The following is a 16,445-nucleotide window of genomic DNA, read 5'->3' as shown; positions in this document are numbered from 1 at the left end:
TGGATGGATGGACAGATGGATGGTGAATGTGTGGACTTGCTCTCCCAGATGCTCCAGTTCTGGAAAGTTCTCATTACACAGTACAGCACTGGATTCTTCCACATGTATCTGGAGACCAGTCACTGCGCCTAGGTGGGTCCTACTGATGTAAGCGGCCCTGCTGTCCCTGGCTGTGGCTGCTGCTGGCCTTTGTGTCTCCGAGAGTTGGAGCCCGGCTCCTTGTTGTTCTTCCTGGCAGGATGCCTATTGGCATTCTCCCTCCGGCCCTGGCCCCCCTTCCTCCTCTTCTGCCCTGTAACAATTGGATAATGGAGGAAAATCAACAAAGGGTGTGCAGACACTCTGGATGCCCAAGGGTCCTCAGAAAGCCATGGCAAGGAAACGGGGTAGAAAAGCAACAGGAAGTGACCTCAATGCCTCCTCAGGCTGTAGCCCCTTCAGGAGCTTTTATAGCATGAGTACAAGAAACCAACTTATTTCCAACCCACTTCCTGGTGCACCAGACACCCTCCTTCTCCTTAGCCCTTGGACCCCATAGACCCTAGAGCATTTCTTGTCTGTTCAGGATGAATGGGACAGTTCCCACTCCCACTCCCTGCCTCTCATAGGCCACCTCTGAGACCAGGCTAAGTGGGCAGCATCTACCTTGTTGCCAACTGCAGGCTCTGTGGCCTTGTCTGAATGGGTCCAAGTTTCTGGAACTTAGCCACCTTCTCTCTGCTCTCTGAGGACCCTTCTAAAATGAACACCCTGAAGAAATGGGACAGCTACGTGGAGCATGCCTTCAGGTATTACTAATTCCTGCCACACGGCATCCTAGGGCACTGTTCTCAGCCAAGGTGTGCTTCCAGCTTGCACAGCATGGGACATCGATGTAGTTAGTCCCCAGGATGCAGAAGGCTGCTGCTCACCCTCAGGACAGGGCATCCTGCGCACGGTACACTTCCTGGTCTCTCTGGTGTCTGAGCAGGTGGTTTGGTCTCCCCCAGAAGCATGGAGTACCCTGCGCGTCCGCTCTTCCAATCCCTTCCGGAAACCGCACAGCTTCCTCTTCTTGGAGCAGGGCCCCCATGGGGACCACTCACTCATTTCACATTGTGCTGACAGGAGGTGAGGTAGGAGGGAGGGAAGCCAGAGGCAAAGGGGTCGCCCCTTCTGCCCCAGGGAACCCACACTCATGAACCCACCCTCAGATCAGACCCCACCTCAGGTCTGAGCTCTTTAGCCCAGAGGCAGAGAACCCCAGAGAAAGAACCCCAAAAGGTTGTTCCAGAAGGTGGGTGTCTCCCTCCTCCCCTCCTCCCCCCTTCACTCTGGCCAGACTTCTATTGCCCTCTCTGCTCCGGGCCCTCTGCTTCAGGCCTTACCAAGACTGCCGCACTCCATGGTGCTGTTGGCTGCCGTGGAGCCCTCAGGACAGGCTGGATAGCAGCGGCCCTTGTGCAAGTACAAGCCCTCCTGACACTTGGTGCAGAAGTTGTGGCTGAAGCAGGCCTCACAGTGCTCAATCTTACATTCTGAAGACAGGAGTAGAATGGGGTCTGGCCCGGGCCAGGATGGGCACATTCTTTTATCCTCAGTCCCAAAGCCCACCACTTATACCAAAGAGGTCAGGATCTTGGTCTAGATTAGGAATCTTTCAAAGTGCAGGGACACCCAAGTAGCCACTCCGAGTACTGGCTGGGATTCTTGCCAGCAACAGCTAACCAGAACCTAAATGCTCTCAGATCCTGGGACTTGCTATGAGGTCCCAAGTTTTCAGGGGAGGAGAGGGCCTTCTGGGCCTGGTAGAGACAGGACTGTTTCAGCATCCCAAAGCCCCCTAAAAAGAATGGGACTGAATGGGAGAATGAGCCCACAGGCAGCACCAGTGTGGCACCCCTTCCCACATTGCGAGGCATCCATAACACCCCAGTACTGGGTCTCCTTCTGTCCAGAACAGAAACAATATACTCAGACAAGTGGGCACAATCCCAGGGCAAATTCCTCTCCCTGAGCAAATCCAAGTTCCAGGGTTCCTCCCTACCTCTTCTTGCCAGCTCCCTCCTTTGTGGGAGGTGGGCAGAATGGGGCTTGGCTGGGAACAGACAGGCCTTCCACCATCCCCCCTTTCCAAATTGGGTGGTACTGGCTTTCTTCCAGTCTCTGGCACCTGAAGCCCCAGCTGCCAGTCTAGTTAGACTCTGACACATCCACGAACCCCTTCTTCTTCCCCCAATATCTTGAAGAACAAGAGGGCAACTCCCAGGGCCCACCTCCCCTTACAGAGCTACCCACCTGTCTCCTGTACCTTTGTCTCAGTGGCTTAATTCTAACTTTGCTTCCCTTCCTCCTTCTCTTCTGTCTCCTCCAACCCCCAGCTCCCCGCCTTGCCCAAGATGCTTAGATTCCTATATTTGGTTGCCAATAAATACAATAAGAACCAAAATAACAATAGCAACTACCATTTATCAAGTGCCAGACACCAAGAGGTTTATAGGTGTGTCTCCCAACAACCAGAGAGGAAAAAAACTAGCACTTCCAACTTCAAGATGAGCTGTCAGGGACTGAGATTCACTCAAGGTTATACAATGAACTAGTGGCCAAGCTGAGATCAGAACCCAGAAGACTTAGCTGGCACCAGGCATTCCCCCCCCCCCAATTGCCTCGAAGTTATCAGTTCTAAGAACCTGTGGTCCCTTTTGCCCAGCCTCCCTCCAAAGACCTTTATGAGGCTTGATGATCTGAAATCTGGAAATGACTTCTGCAGTTCAAGGGAGGAAACATTGGCATGGCTTATATGTGCCGGTCCCTGGATATCCCCCAGAATGCCACAGGGATGGGATAGAGTCAGGAGAGTGCGTGCCTTACAACACATGGAACAGTGGCTGGGGTGAGAAGGCAGAGCCAGAAGCCAAGGGAAGTTCTAAGAGAGCAGAATGACCAGGCAGGGATTTCCCTAAAGCCAGGGTAGAGCTGATATGAGGTGATCGGCCGCAGGGGTATGCACCAGGTTGTGGGTCTCAGAAGCTTCCGGGTGGCTACAGTACAGAGGGTGGGCTGGAAGACAAACAGACAGGATATGGAAATGGTGTAGGGGACAGGTGTTGGGAGCCTAGATATGACAATTGTGCTTAGTAAGTGTTTGAGCAACATAGTGAAAGATTAGTTTTTGGGTCTCTGGCTTGACAGATGAGTTGGAACACTCAAGAGTGACCCGTGGAAATAGAAGTAGATACAAATAAAAGAGAGGAGGATGGGGTTCTGGCTTGTACACTGTGGGGTTATGGGTGGAATATCTAGGAAGATGTCTGCCTGGCAGTTGTATATTTGAATCAAGAGCCCCACCCTCTTTCCTATGCTCAACACTTCTCACTGGCCAAATCACAATCCTCCAGGGTACGGGGCCTCTCCAGCCCCCGCCCCCACACACTCACTGATGCATTTGTTCATGTCGGGGTTTCGGGCATCAAAGTATCCAGGCGGGCAGGAAGGCAGGCAGACGCCCACCTGGCGGATGTCGTTCCTCTCCAGTAGAATGAAGAGCTTGGGCGAGCACTTGAGGCAACCGTTGACTTCTGAACAGAGCTCACAGCCCTTGGCACAAGCTTGGCTCCCCTCAGCACTGACTGCGGGATAGAGAAAAGATGAAAAGGTGGCTGTAGGGGAGACCCCATATTTCTGGGCTCCCACAAGGATAGGACATGATCCTTTTGGGGCTTGGTTGCACAAACGGAATGTGCATCTCAGAAGGCAGAGCTAGGTGAACAGCTCAGCACAAGGCTGCCTTAGGCACAAGCCCAGAAGCCCCTAACTAGGTAGTGTAGATGTCTAGATCTGTACCCCCAACTTCCTGGCTCCAGCACATCCTGAGCCTATAGACTTGTTCTTTATCCCCAGAGATGAAAATCTGTACGTCCCTTTAACGTATCCTAACTCTCTCAAAGAAGAGGAAACTTCTGCCTAAGGTACCCAATGTAGCTTCTCAATTACTGGTCAAAGTGTTAAGATCAAGGGGAACCCTGGATTAATGATCCATGGAGAAAGACTGAAAAACAATTAGAATAACCTATGCCTAAAATAATAGTCTCAACTTGAGAGATTTTGCTTCATAGGAGATGTTTGACCAACCTTTTTTGTTTCTTTCTTAAAGACTTGGTCTCTGGTAGTCAGGAGATGACAGTGAACCTTTGCCCTCCCTTCCTTCACTCCCTGAGTACTGGGATCCCAAGGAGATGCCACCACATCTGGTCTATGTGGTTTGTGGGCCAAACCCTTGGTTTTGCTCAAGTAAGGTAAGCACTCTATAGAGTTAAATAGCCAACCCTAGGGACATTTTAAAAAAGACTTAAAAAAAAACTTTATATGTGTATAAGTGTTTTTCCTGCATGTATATATCTGTACCATGTGCCTGCCTGGAGACTGGGAGAGCCTTGGACTGTGGCGAACCACCGTGTGGGTGCTGGGAACTAAATGCAGGTCTTCTCTTGACTGCTGAGCCATCTCCCCAGTTCCTACAGACTTCTTTTGATCATTACAAACAGAGAAGTAAGTTTCCACTGGCAATTTCTGTCAAGAGAGTAGAAATAGAAGCCCTTTGATAGCCAGGCAGTGGTAATGCATGCCTTTGATCCTAGCACTCAGGAGCCAGAAGCAGATGAGTCTGAGTTTGGGGCCAGCCTAGTCTACAGAGCAAATAATCCTGTCCTGAAAACAAAACAAAAATAGAGAAGCCCTTGAGCATTCTCTAGTTTGTGGACCAACCCTGGACAAAACGAATGGCGTGGTCTAAAATGTCTGTGATGCTGAGGTTAAAACATCGTGGTTTAGGGCTGCCTTTGAAAGCAGTGTGACCTCCCACATCAGCACCGAGTCTCGGATTTCTTTCTGAGCCTTCATTAACTGTTCTGTCTGCGCTCACCCTTCGTCTTCCATGTGCCACTTACAGGATGAACTAACTCAGGGGTCAGGCATTTAATAAGCCGAGCCTCTCTGTAGACGGACTGGCCTTCCATGGAGCAGACACCCATTTGTATGTGAGTGCTTCATGTGAGCCTCCAGCCAGCAACACTGGACTCAGGGGTCTGGGGAAGGCTGGCAGGGAGGCTGATGCATGTAATCCCGGCATTCTGGTAGATGAGGTAGGAGGATGACTGAGGTTGGAGGTCAGACTAGGGTAATAAAGCAAGGTACTGTCTTTATTTTTTTAAAAAAAGGAGAAAAGAAAAACAAGAGAGGAGGAAGGAATGGAAGGAGAAGGGAGAGGAGGAAAGAGAAAAGAAAGGGGAGCCATGGGGCTTTCTTCAAGAACCAGTAGAAATATGTCTTTCAGAGAGTAGAATTAAGGGTACTGGAAGGAACAAGACCAGAGAGGGGCAAAGGGACATGCAGATAACTTGGGGGAGGGAATGGGAGATAAGGTATCTTCTCTCTGTATCACACTAAGGAACTTCAGTCCCGTGGCCAGTGTTTCCCTTAGAGAGACCTTTGCACAGGACTCTTCTAGATGTTAACAGAAGGATGTGAGGGAAAGGTTACTGATGCCTGTGAGGCCTGGAACCAGTGTGTGAAATGAGTCTCAACAGGATTGCTTGTCTGTTTATGTGTAGTACGGTGCGTGCATGTGAGTGTGCAGGTGTACAACCCAACATGCATGCGTACGGTGGCCAGAGAAGGACCCTGACTTTATTCCTCCATCACTCTCTGTTCTGTGGCCTTGGGACAGGGTCTCTCATTTGCCCTGAAGCTGGACATTTTGTCTAGGCTCAATGACCAGAGAGTGCTCACGATCTGCCTGTCCCTGCCTGTCCCACAGTGATGGAGTTACAGGTGTGCACAGCCATGCCTGGCTTTTGTTTTTTGTGGGTCCTGTGGATTCAAACTCGAGTCTTCATGCTTGCAGAGCGAGCCACTGAGCCATTCTGCCCTGACCATTTGTACCTTCAGCTTTATGACTACTACTAGTAGGGTTATTACTACTATAGTAGTAGTGGTAGTTGTTGTGGGTTGGTGGAGGGTAGGGTAGGTTGGGGGTGGTTTGCACGCTCGTGCCACTGCACTTGTGTGGAGGTTGAGGACAACCTTCTACCTCTAAATGGGACCTGATGATCAAACTCCGGTCATCAGGCTGTGTAGCAAGTGCCTTTACCTCCTGAGCCATCTTGCTGGTTCTGGTTTTGTGTGTGTTTATTTCTTTTGTTTTAACATTTAGTGTGTGTGTATATATGTGACTATACATGTGAGGAGGTCAGAGGATAACTTTTGGTTCTTTCCTTTTACCTTGTAGGTCCCAGGGATCCAAGAATGGTCATCAGGCTTGGCGATGTGATCTTACTGGCTCTGCCTTTAAATGTACAGTTTTACTAATTTATTTTATTTTTGAAAATCTTTCTTTTCAAGGGGAGGGGGAATTGTTTAGTTTTGTTTTCAGGACAGGGTTTCTCTGTATAGCCCTGGCTGTCCTGGAATTTGCTCTGTAGAACAGGCTGGCCTTGAATTCCAAGACCCACCTGCAGCTGCCTCTGGTTTGGTCTTTTTGATTCAGGGTCTATACTATGAAACCCAGCTAGCCCGGGACTTGTAATGTAGACCAGGCTGGCCTTGAACTCATAGAGATCCATCTACCTGTTTCCCAAGTGCTAGAATAAAAGGTGTGTACCACCATTCCCAGCCTTGTGTTTGTATTTTGAGCAAAAGCTCACCATGTAGCCCAGGCTGGTCCCAAACTCATGGTCCTCTGGCCACAGGCTCCAGTGACCTGGGGTAGCAGACATCACCACTTAGCTCTCTTAAGCTATGTGGCCTAGTCTTGAACTCTAGCTTCTGCTTCCTGAGTGCTGGCATGACAGTCTTCTGCCACCACATCCAATTTTATGAGGTTCTAGAAACTGAACACAATTGCTTTGCACGTGCTAGGGAAGCCCTCGACCAACCAAGGTACTTCCTCAGCTTTTATTCTTCCCTTTTTGAGATGGGGAGGTCTCACGCTGTAGCCCAAGCTATCCCAGAACTGCTATGTTACCTAGCCCAGGCTTCCTTGAACTCGAAACAATCCTCCACTTCTGCCTGCCATGTGCTGGGATGACACGTGAACCATCACACCCATCCCACTGTTAGCATCCCATCCTTTTTACAGAAGAGGAGATGAAGAGGTTAAATTACTGGACCACGATGCCTCAGCCAGTGTGTGATCCAGGCACAGGGAACGTAGCATCCGAGAGGCAAATAGAGGCAAATAGAGGCTGGTTGAGGGAGCGTGGAAGCCAAGAGCATGGCTCAGTGACTTCTTTAATGTGAAACTTGTTTGCACGGAGTCAGCGGGACCGAGCTGGTAAAATCAAACATTGCTTTCGTTTTTTGCCTGGTTTGCTCACTGCAGGGACCGCTACATGGCAGTTTGGGATCCTTAGGGCTTTGCTCAGCCGTGTGCCAAGCGTGTGCGGTCACTGTAGAGTTTAGGGACTGTTTCCATTTCATGGAAGGTTTTTTGAGTCACCGATACTTGACTCAGTTTGTTTCAGAGTTGGTTGCTCGCTCTGTGTTTTTGCCTTAGCTTCTGTGGCTGAGGTGGCCCCAGGTGTCCCTCCTACAGCTTTGTGTGGATTTAATCCTATTTTTTCTTTTGTTTTGGCTTTCATCACTAAGAAATAATGCATGGCCTTCGGGTGCTAGGTAAGCCTGTTTCCACTGAGCCACGTTCCCAATCTTCCTTTGACTTTGAGATAGGAGCTCACTAAGTTGTTCAGGTTAGCCTTGAACTTGCTCTATAGTCTGGGTTAGCCATGCATCTTCCAAGCCTCCTGCCTCAACCTCCCCAGTACTGGAACTCTGGGCTTGCACAATGAGGCTCAGCTCTTGATAGCAAGATTTCAATATTCAGTCTCTCTGCTTAGCCTCTCTGTCAAGAACAGATTTGTGTCAGGAGGTGATGGTGCACACCTTTAGTCTCAGCACACAGGGGCCAGAGGCAGGTGGATCTGCAGTGGAGGCCAGTCTGGTCTACAGAGTGTGTTCCAGGACAGCCATGGCTGCATAGAGAGACCACAAATCAACAAACAGAGTTGCATAGACCTCAGAGCCCCAGTGTTCAATGTCCACTGAATCAGCCACTGCATTTTCCCCATTGACGCTGGTATTGGCTATGGAGGTGTGGCACATGGTATTGGCACACCCAGAGTCGGCAGAGAAGGGTCGCAGGGAGAATAGTAACACCAGAAGCTGGAAGAGAAGCAAGGCCAGATCAAGAAGAACCTCAACTCTGTAGGAGGCACAGACACTATCTCAAAGGCAGCAAGGAAGGCTGATGGGAGCCATAGTTAGGTCTTCACTTGAGAAGGCTCCCTCAGGGCTGGAGACATGGCTCAGTGGGTAAAAGCTCTGACTGCTCTTCCAGAGGCCCTGAGTTCAGTTTCCAGCACTTGGGAGGTAGAGGCAGGAGGCCAGTTTTTGACTACACAGCAAGTTCTAAGCTAACCTCAGCTAGGCTACAATGAGCCCCTCCCTCAAAGAAACCCAAACACCGAACAAAACAACCCACTCCCACATACACACAAAATTACAAGCAGACATGTAAACAGCAAGTGGGTTAAAACACCAGTTCTCCAACTCAGGGTCGGAGAGCAGATATTCTGCATAGCAGATATTCAATCACAATTCATAACAGTAGCAAAATTACAGTCATGAAGTAGCGACAACATAATTTCATGGTGATGGGGCATCACAACAGGAGGAACTGTGTATTAAAGTGTTGCAGCATCAGGAAGGTTGTGAACAGAAGAGAAAGAGGTTAGCCTTGAATCCAAACTGAGAGACAGGGAAGGATTCTGAAAAGCATCCTGCATCATAGGAGCCATGAGAAGAGAGTACTCATTGGAAGAAGGAGGTAACAACAAGCCAAATGCCTGAATGACAAGTAGAAAATCAGGAGCATGTTGGGTAGGTAGCCTCACTGGAGTGGCTTCAGTCCAGGAGGCACAAAAGGAATGGAGTAATATAAAAAGTAACACTGTGGGACTGGAGAGATGGATCAGTGGTTAAGAGCACTGACTGTCAAAGGTCCTGAGTTCAATTCCCAGCAACCACATGGTGGCTCACAACCATCTGTAATGGGATCTGATGCCCTCGTCTGGTGTACAGGTGTACATGCAGATAGAGCACTCATGTACATAAATAAATAAATCTTTAAAAAAGAAAAACTAACCAACTAGACATACAAAACAACAACAACAACAAAGGAACTGGGGAGTGAGTAGAAGAGAAAGCTCCAGAAGCGAGGGGAAGAGACCAGTCAGCACTCAGGAAGACTGCCTTTGAGGTCAGGCAGCGGGACTGGCTGGGTTACAGGAGGGTCCAGAAGCCAACATGTGGGCTCTTAGTCCCTAAAGAGTTCAGAAACACAGATGTGGGGACTCAGTGATGGGCAGGTGTCAGCTTGGTGAACCAAGAACTGTCTACCAGGATGGAAGAGGAGTTCCCCTCACCTCTAACACTCCCAACTTAGGAAGACTCAAGAGTGGCAGGAAGGGGCTCCACGGAGGCAGTACTGGCTCACACAAAGGAAGATGATGTATGTGTTTGGGGGATGCATGGAGGATACAAAAGGGGAGGGGCTAGGGCTGGAGCTTAGTGGGTACTTGCCTAGCATGCATGAAGCCTGGGCTCCATCCCCAGAATTACATCAATCCAGTGTGATTGTGCAAGTCTGCAGTCCCAACACTGGAGAGGTTGGAGGCAGGAGGATCAGAAATATAAGGTCTTCCTCAGCAGCCTGGGCCATTTGAGAGCATCTCAAAAAGAAAAAGAAATGAAAAAGAACAGAGCAAAGGAGAAGCAGAAGCTGCTTCCTGGGCATTCACAGCCTGGCTTACAGGTTCCCAGGACTGCTGGGAGCTGAATGCTAGGGCACGGTGACAAAGGTCCAGCCAGAAGATTGGCCCCGTGACAGATAGTTACAGGGGAGTGGCATGCAGCGCTCACTCTCTGAGCCAGCTGGCTGGGGGAAGGAAGGGCATGTGCCTCACAGGAGAAACAGCCTGTGCAAAGGCCCTAAGGTGCTGAGTGCCCTGGAGTTCAACAAGGTGAGGAGAGGGATCAGATCCTCATGCTGCTGCTGCTGCTCTCTGTGGTGACAGGACCCAGAGCTGCCAGCTTACCTAAGGAGTCTTCTCAGGCTCAGGGGACGGAGGGGTTTCCCATTTACCCCCCCCCCCCCACTGCCTCTGCTCTGGAACCCTTTGCTTCCCAGGCACATTTTTTTTTAAAGTTCTGTACGGATGCTTTGCCTGAATGTATGTCTGTGTACTGTGCGCATGCAAAGTGCTGGAAGAGGCTAGAAGAGGGGGATGGGTCTCCTGAAACTTGAGTTGCTAATGGTTGTAAACTGACATGGGTGCTAAGAATAGAACACAGGGGGCTGGTGAGATGGCTCAGCGGTTAAGAACACTGACTGCTCTTCCAGAGGTCCTGAGTTGTGGCTCACAATCATCTGTAATGGGATCTGATGCCCTCTTCTGGTGTGTCTGAAGACAGCTACAGTGTACTTACATAGAATGAATAAATGAATTAAAAAAAAAAGAATCGAACCCAGGTCCTCTGCTTAGGCAGCCTGTGCTCTTAACTGCTGAGCCATCTCTCCAGATCCTCAAGCCCCCTGTTCTGGCCACATAGGCAAGGCTGGGCCTCTATCCTTGGTGCCTCTGTCAACCCTATGTAAAACCCATTCAGGTGCTAGCTGTAGGCTGGGGGTGTGGCTCCGCAGTAGAGGCTGGCCTATCATGCTCAGGACACACACAACTGTTGTTGTGATGGCTGCCAGGTAGCTCAGCCAGCCCCTCTGTGAAACACAGCCTCCTGTTCACAGTCCTTGTAACCCCAGATCATTTCCCCAAGAGCCCCTTTAAGAGGCATCTCTCTACAACTAAACCTAAGGTGACCCCTACCCCTGCCTGAAACATTGTATCATATCTAAAGGAACTCCTTCCCAGTGGCCCTAAGCTAACCCCACTCACCTCCTCCCTTAACAAAACCCTAAGCAGTAACCATTTTCCAAAACATACCACTCTTTGCTCTACTATGTCTTCCTCTAAGCTAACCCTTTAGCCTAGGACACTGTGCAACCTCCAAAGCCTCAGAACCACCTTTCTCCTCCAGGAAGTCCTCCCTGATTACCTCCATGCTAGTCTTTTCCTGTGGTCTCCTCTCTGAGTTCAATTCCAGCAACCACATGGTGGCTCACAGTCATCTGTGGTGAGATCTGATGCCCTCTTCTGGTGTGTCTGAAGACAGTGACAGTGTACTCATACATAAAATAAAAAAGAAAGAGGGGGCTGGAGAGATGGCTCAATGGTTAGAGCACTGACTGCTCTCCCAGAGGTCCTGAGTTCGATTCCCAGCACCCACGTGGTGGCTCACAACCATCTGTAATGAGATCTGATGCCCTCTTCTGGTGTGTCTGAGGACAGCGACAGTGTGCTCACACACATAAAAGAAATAAATACAAAATTTAAAAAACTAAAAATACAAATAAATAAGTTATTTTAAAAAAGCAACAAGCACACATCAATAATAAAATACATTTTTAAAATAAAAATAAGAAAGAGGAAGTGCAATGCAGACCGTTAGGGTATCTCACAAAGCCAGCTACCCTTCAGCATGCTTTCTTCCTGCCTTTCTAAGGCTAGCCCAGATCTCCCATGGAGCCTCTTGGTGACCTCTCAGCAGCCACAGCTCAAGGGAAGGCAAGTCCAGACTTCTTATCCTGGCAGGGAGAAAGGGCATCCACAGTCTAGGTGCAGCTCCAGGTACTCTAGGGACTCTGTGTCGATGGTATAGGGCTTCATCACAGTGAGTGGGGCTTCTATTCTAACAGTTGCTGGCTTCCTATGGGACAGAGCCCACCACAGGAGGGGCAACTCTGTAGCCCAGGCTAGCCTTTCACTCACAACAATCAACAGTATTCCTGCCTCAACCTCTCAAGAGTTACGATTACAGACTTGCACCACAATAACTGTATCCCTGGGTTTCAGTAGAGTTTCCCAGGAGTAAAAAGGGAGTAAAGGAGGGGAGAAGGACAGGAACATGGGCAATGAGAGGGACACAAGTGCCAGGGACAGGGTGGGAAGGGCTCGGGGAGATAAGGAGGGCTTCCCCCATCAGGGCTGGACTGAGTAGAGGGTTCTGGAAGGAGACAGGCAAAGGAACTAAGGAAAGGTACACTGGATGTAAGGGGGGAATTTGTGAGATGCGGGGACCTGAGAGTGGGTGAGATGAGAGAGGGAAGGAGGGGGTCCTCAATGAGTGTGTATGTACGTACGAGAGAGACACAGAGAGAGACAGAGACAGAGAGACAGAGAGAACAAGAGCAAGAGCGCGCATGCACCTGTCCCGGGCCAACAAGAATGTTCTTTTTCTCACTCTCCCACTCAAGCGAGGGGACTATCTCTCAGACCTCAAGATCAGACACTTCCAGGTTCAAACCACCAAAGGGTTGATTCTTACAGTGGTTGTTGACTGACACACCAGAGAGGATGACAGACAGGCAAGAGCCGGAGGCTCCTCTGTGCATCAACCCTCCCGATGCCCTTCCACACAGCCTTCCCCCAAGATACCCAGAAACCATAGCACAAAATAGTCCAGTGGTCCTTGGGAACTGAAGTCTGAACGGAACTTGATGTTTTACGAAGTTTTCTAAAAAGAAAGAAGAAGAAGAAGAAGGCCAGGCATGGTGGTCACACCTTTAATCCCAGTACTTGAGGGACAGAGACAAGTGGATCTTTGTGAGTTTAAAGCCAGCCTGGCCTACACAGTGAGTTCCAGGACAGCCAGGACTGATAAACAGAGAAACCCTGTCTCTAAAGAATCAAAATCTAAAAAAAAAGGAGCAGGGGGAGGAAGACAAAAGAAGTAAGAAAGAAAAAAATAGGCTGGTGAGGTGGCGAGTCAGACAGAAGTGCTTGCCACACACACCTGATCACCTGACCTCAGGTTCCCCACATTCCATGTGAAAGCTGGACCCGTGTCAAAAACATCTCCGGTGCCAGCACAGGGATGGGAAATGGGACGAGAGGGGCCCTCCTGATGTTCACAGCCAGCTAGCCCCGCTTAGAGCGGCGGATAGATCCAGATCCCGTCTCAGACTGTCATCTAAAGGTTGTCTGCCGACCTCCACAACCATAAGTTGTGTCATAAGAACCTTCTGCCCATGAACACACACACACACACACACACACACACAGCACTATTTTTTACTTCATAGATACCTATAACATTTATATGTATATCTAAAGTTGGGGTGTGCAGGCCTGAGGTCCTGGTCCAACCCCCAGCACCACCACCAAGCCAGCAGTGTACCCATATCCATCATCCCCCAAACATCTATCTGGCTGTGCTCCTATGCAGCGACAGAGCCACCTTACACGCATTTCAGGATCACCATCTAACAAGGTCCAACTCAGAGCACACACCGTCATGCCTGGTGACTCTCAGAGCAACGAGGTCTTGCCTTGTCTGACCTAGACTCTGACATCAGTCAGTAATACAAGCTGCCCAGGCATCGGATGTGGCTACTTCAAAATCAAGCATCTGGAAATCGCCATGTTTGATAGTCACGGAGAGAAGCCCGCTCTCTCCCACTTTAGTGCTTGTCAGTTCTACTGACTTCAGCCCGGGTCTGATGTCCACCCGTGTCCGTGGGCATGTGACCCTCTGTGGGCGAACAGGATCGATCACCATACCTGTCACATGAGTGAGGCTGGCCCCTTTGTCTCAATGTCCTGATGCCTCTCTCTCTCCCCATTTCAGAAATGGAGGAGACTGATTATAAATCACTAAACCACATCTGGCTCATGGAGTCCAAAACACTGGCTACAACAGAGGCACGGGGAGGAGTTGGAAGGCCTCGATGCTGTTGCTGCTACTGCTGCTCCTGCTGCTCCTGCTGCTGGAACCTCACCTTCTCTAATTGCTTCTTAAGCTGGGTGTCCCCCCCCCTCCACTTCACCAATTCCCCCCAAGCCTCCCTTTCCCAGCTGAGCCGCTTCTCTGGCTTGCGGGCACCAGTCCCATGAGAAAAGTGAAGCAAGGGGGAATTGGGCGAGACTTCGGAAAGACTTCCTGCCTGCACGACAGCTCTTGATGGGGGATGTCGAAAGAGGGACAAGTCCTTGGGAGGGAGAGGCCCCCACCCAGCTCTCTGGCAGGGTCACTAGCATACACTGGCCACTCCCAGTACACAGTGCCCCCATTACAGCAGCTGTTGAACAGAGGGTAAAGGATGCCTGGGTCAGGCCAGGAGGCTGACTGACACTCGTAAGCTTTGAATTTTAGCAAGCTGTTTTAATGGACACTGGGTTCATTGAGCTCCAACGAGCTCAATAACTGCAAACTATTAGAGAGACAGATGCAGAAGAGTTACTGCAAATTGGAGGCCTACATAGGGAATTTTAGGCCAGCAGGGACTTCCTAGCAAGACTGTGTCTCAAATGAACAAAACGGGGACAAAAGAGAAAGAAAGCTGGATTTACTATTCTTTCCTTTCTTTCATAAAACATTTATTTTTAATAATAAGTATTTAAATGTTATGTAAACATTTACATATTATAATTTAGGTTTATCAGTGATATAAATATATAAATATTTGTATATTTATTATAAATATTAATAATAAATATTTAATAAGTGTGTGTGTGTGTGTGTGTGTGTGTGTGTGTGTGCGTGCTAGGTCCTCTGTAAGAGCAGTGTATACTTTTAACTACTAAGCCATCTCTCCAACCTGCTTGTTCGTTCTTTCTTTCTGTTTCGATTTTTAAAACAGTGTTTCACACCAACCAGTCTGACCATCAGAGTAATGGCCGTCCGGTTCTGCTTCCTGAGCTGGGGCTACAGGCTTTTCTTATGCTCAGAAATCTTACAGGGGTGCCTTACATGGTAAGGTCATTGCCACTCTGAAGGGTGCGCTGGCTTCAGCTTAGGGAATCCCATGGGGCCTGATTGAAAATACTGGAGAAAGTCACCCCCCTTTCTCTTCTGTGCTGTTCTGCCTGTCCTCAAGCAAGGCGAGCTGTGCTAACTGCCCAGATGTGCAGAGCCTCTGTCCAGAGGTTTGTAGTTCAGACAGGTGCCCTGAATGCCTGAGCCTGGGGTTGGGAATAGGGCAGGGTAGGGACTCCATCCCTGGGAAGCATCACCATGGATGCCCTGCAAGTTGGGTCAAAGGGCCTCCTAGGGAGGGGCTGAGCCAGAAAGCAGAGTCTGAAACAGGAAGGAAGGTCAATAAAGAGGGGTTGTTAGACCAGTACATCTTGACAAAAGAAACTGCCCACCGGATAATCCAAAGCTGGGAGGAATGAGACAGCCATCCTAGAAGAGAGCCTCCAGAGGCTCTCCAGCCCCGCCCGCACCCAGGCCCTCAGCAGCTCAGCCCCATAGGTACTCACTCCGCCTCTGCCTCTTGCCCTTGATCCCCCGGCTGCCCACAGCAAGGTGCGTCCAGCTCAGAACCAGGGCCACCACACACAGCCCAAGCTGCATAGTCACTGGCCAGCTCAGTGCCCCTGGCGGGAGGGGTGGTCTCTTGCTAAAGGCTCTGAGGCTGGGTCAGTGGCAGGAGACCCAGGCCCGGGCTGCAGGCCAGATCCACCATAACTTCAGCTGGGATCTAAGGGGGTACGGAACCAGGTTCTCCATCGGCCCAAAGGGAGGTCCTGTCCTGCTTGAGGCCACCCCAGAGGGTCACATGAGACGTCTTCTCACGTTAGCAGAGAACCACACCCGAGAGAGACCTGTGGGCAAAGAGAGAGAAGGGTTAAGTCCCTGGTGCCCTGTCCTCTGTAGGAAGTCTAGACACTGCTGCACATCCCCTACCAAGCACCCCCTGAAGAAGGAATCCCGTCCTCCTATCTCCAAGCTTCCTGCATCCTAATAGTGGAACCAGCTACCTGAGTAGCTGGAGTACAGTGGTTACCCAAATTAAACCTGTACGTCCCTGGTGGTTTCTCAATAATAGGAACCAGCTGGCTCTAGTCCTGACTAATATTGGCTACTTCTAAGTGGAAGTCCTTCTTTAGGTCTACCCTACAGACCTCATGCTGCTAGAATATCCTGACATTTGTAAAGGAACTCTTTGTCCTCCTATGAGTGACTCCTCAGCTTGCTCTTCCCAGTGCTGAGTCACCCATGTGCCTTTCACCTGTCCCAATCCAGAAGTTAGAGCAGCGGCCTCTAGCAAGCAGGCAGACTCTGCACGGCCCTCTGGGGTTGGAGGGAGAAAAGGAAGTGAGGGTTCCCCCCCAGCCACAGAAACTCTGACACAGCAGGCCTGGCGGGCCTGGCTTTTGTGAGGGGATATAAACAGCAGCAACTGCCCGACGCAGAGAATGGCGATAATCCCCCAGCCCCGAGAGAGAGCTCGGGCTCTGGACCCAGCAGCCAGGGTGATGGGGGCAGGGGCACCCGTCGTCCCCGCCGGACCG

General features: G+C 50.1%; 1 protein-coding gene across 1 annotated transcript; it reads right to left on the bottom strand.

Annotated features, from left to right (window-relative positions):
- Positions 1-15,522, bottom strand: RSPO1 (R-spondin 1). The gene is made up of 5 exons (XM_080921104.1): positions 15,411-15,522; positions 3,417-3,608; positions 1,368-1,517; positions 912-1,100; positions 1-292 (listed from the first exon to the last, which is right to left on the bottom strand). The coding sequence occupies exons 1-5, from the start codon at positions 15,502-15,504 to the stop codon at positions 129-131; spliced, it is 789 nt and encodes a 262-aa protein (XP_080777230.1). The 5' UTR covers positions 15,505-15,522; the 3' UTR covers positions 1-128.
- Between the last annotated feature and the right edge of the window lie 923 nt (positions 15,523-16,445).

Source organism: Micromys minutus, assembly GCF_963924665.1.
Source record: "Micromys minutus genome assembly, chromosome: 9".
In the NCBI taxonomy this organism is placed as follows: Eukaryota; Metazoa; Chordata; class Mammalia; order Rodentia; family Muridae; genus Micromys; species Micromys minutus.
This window is presented reverse-complemented; position numbering and strand designations above follow the sequence as displayed.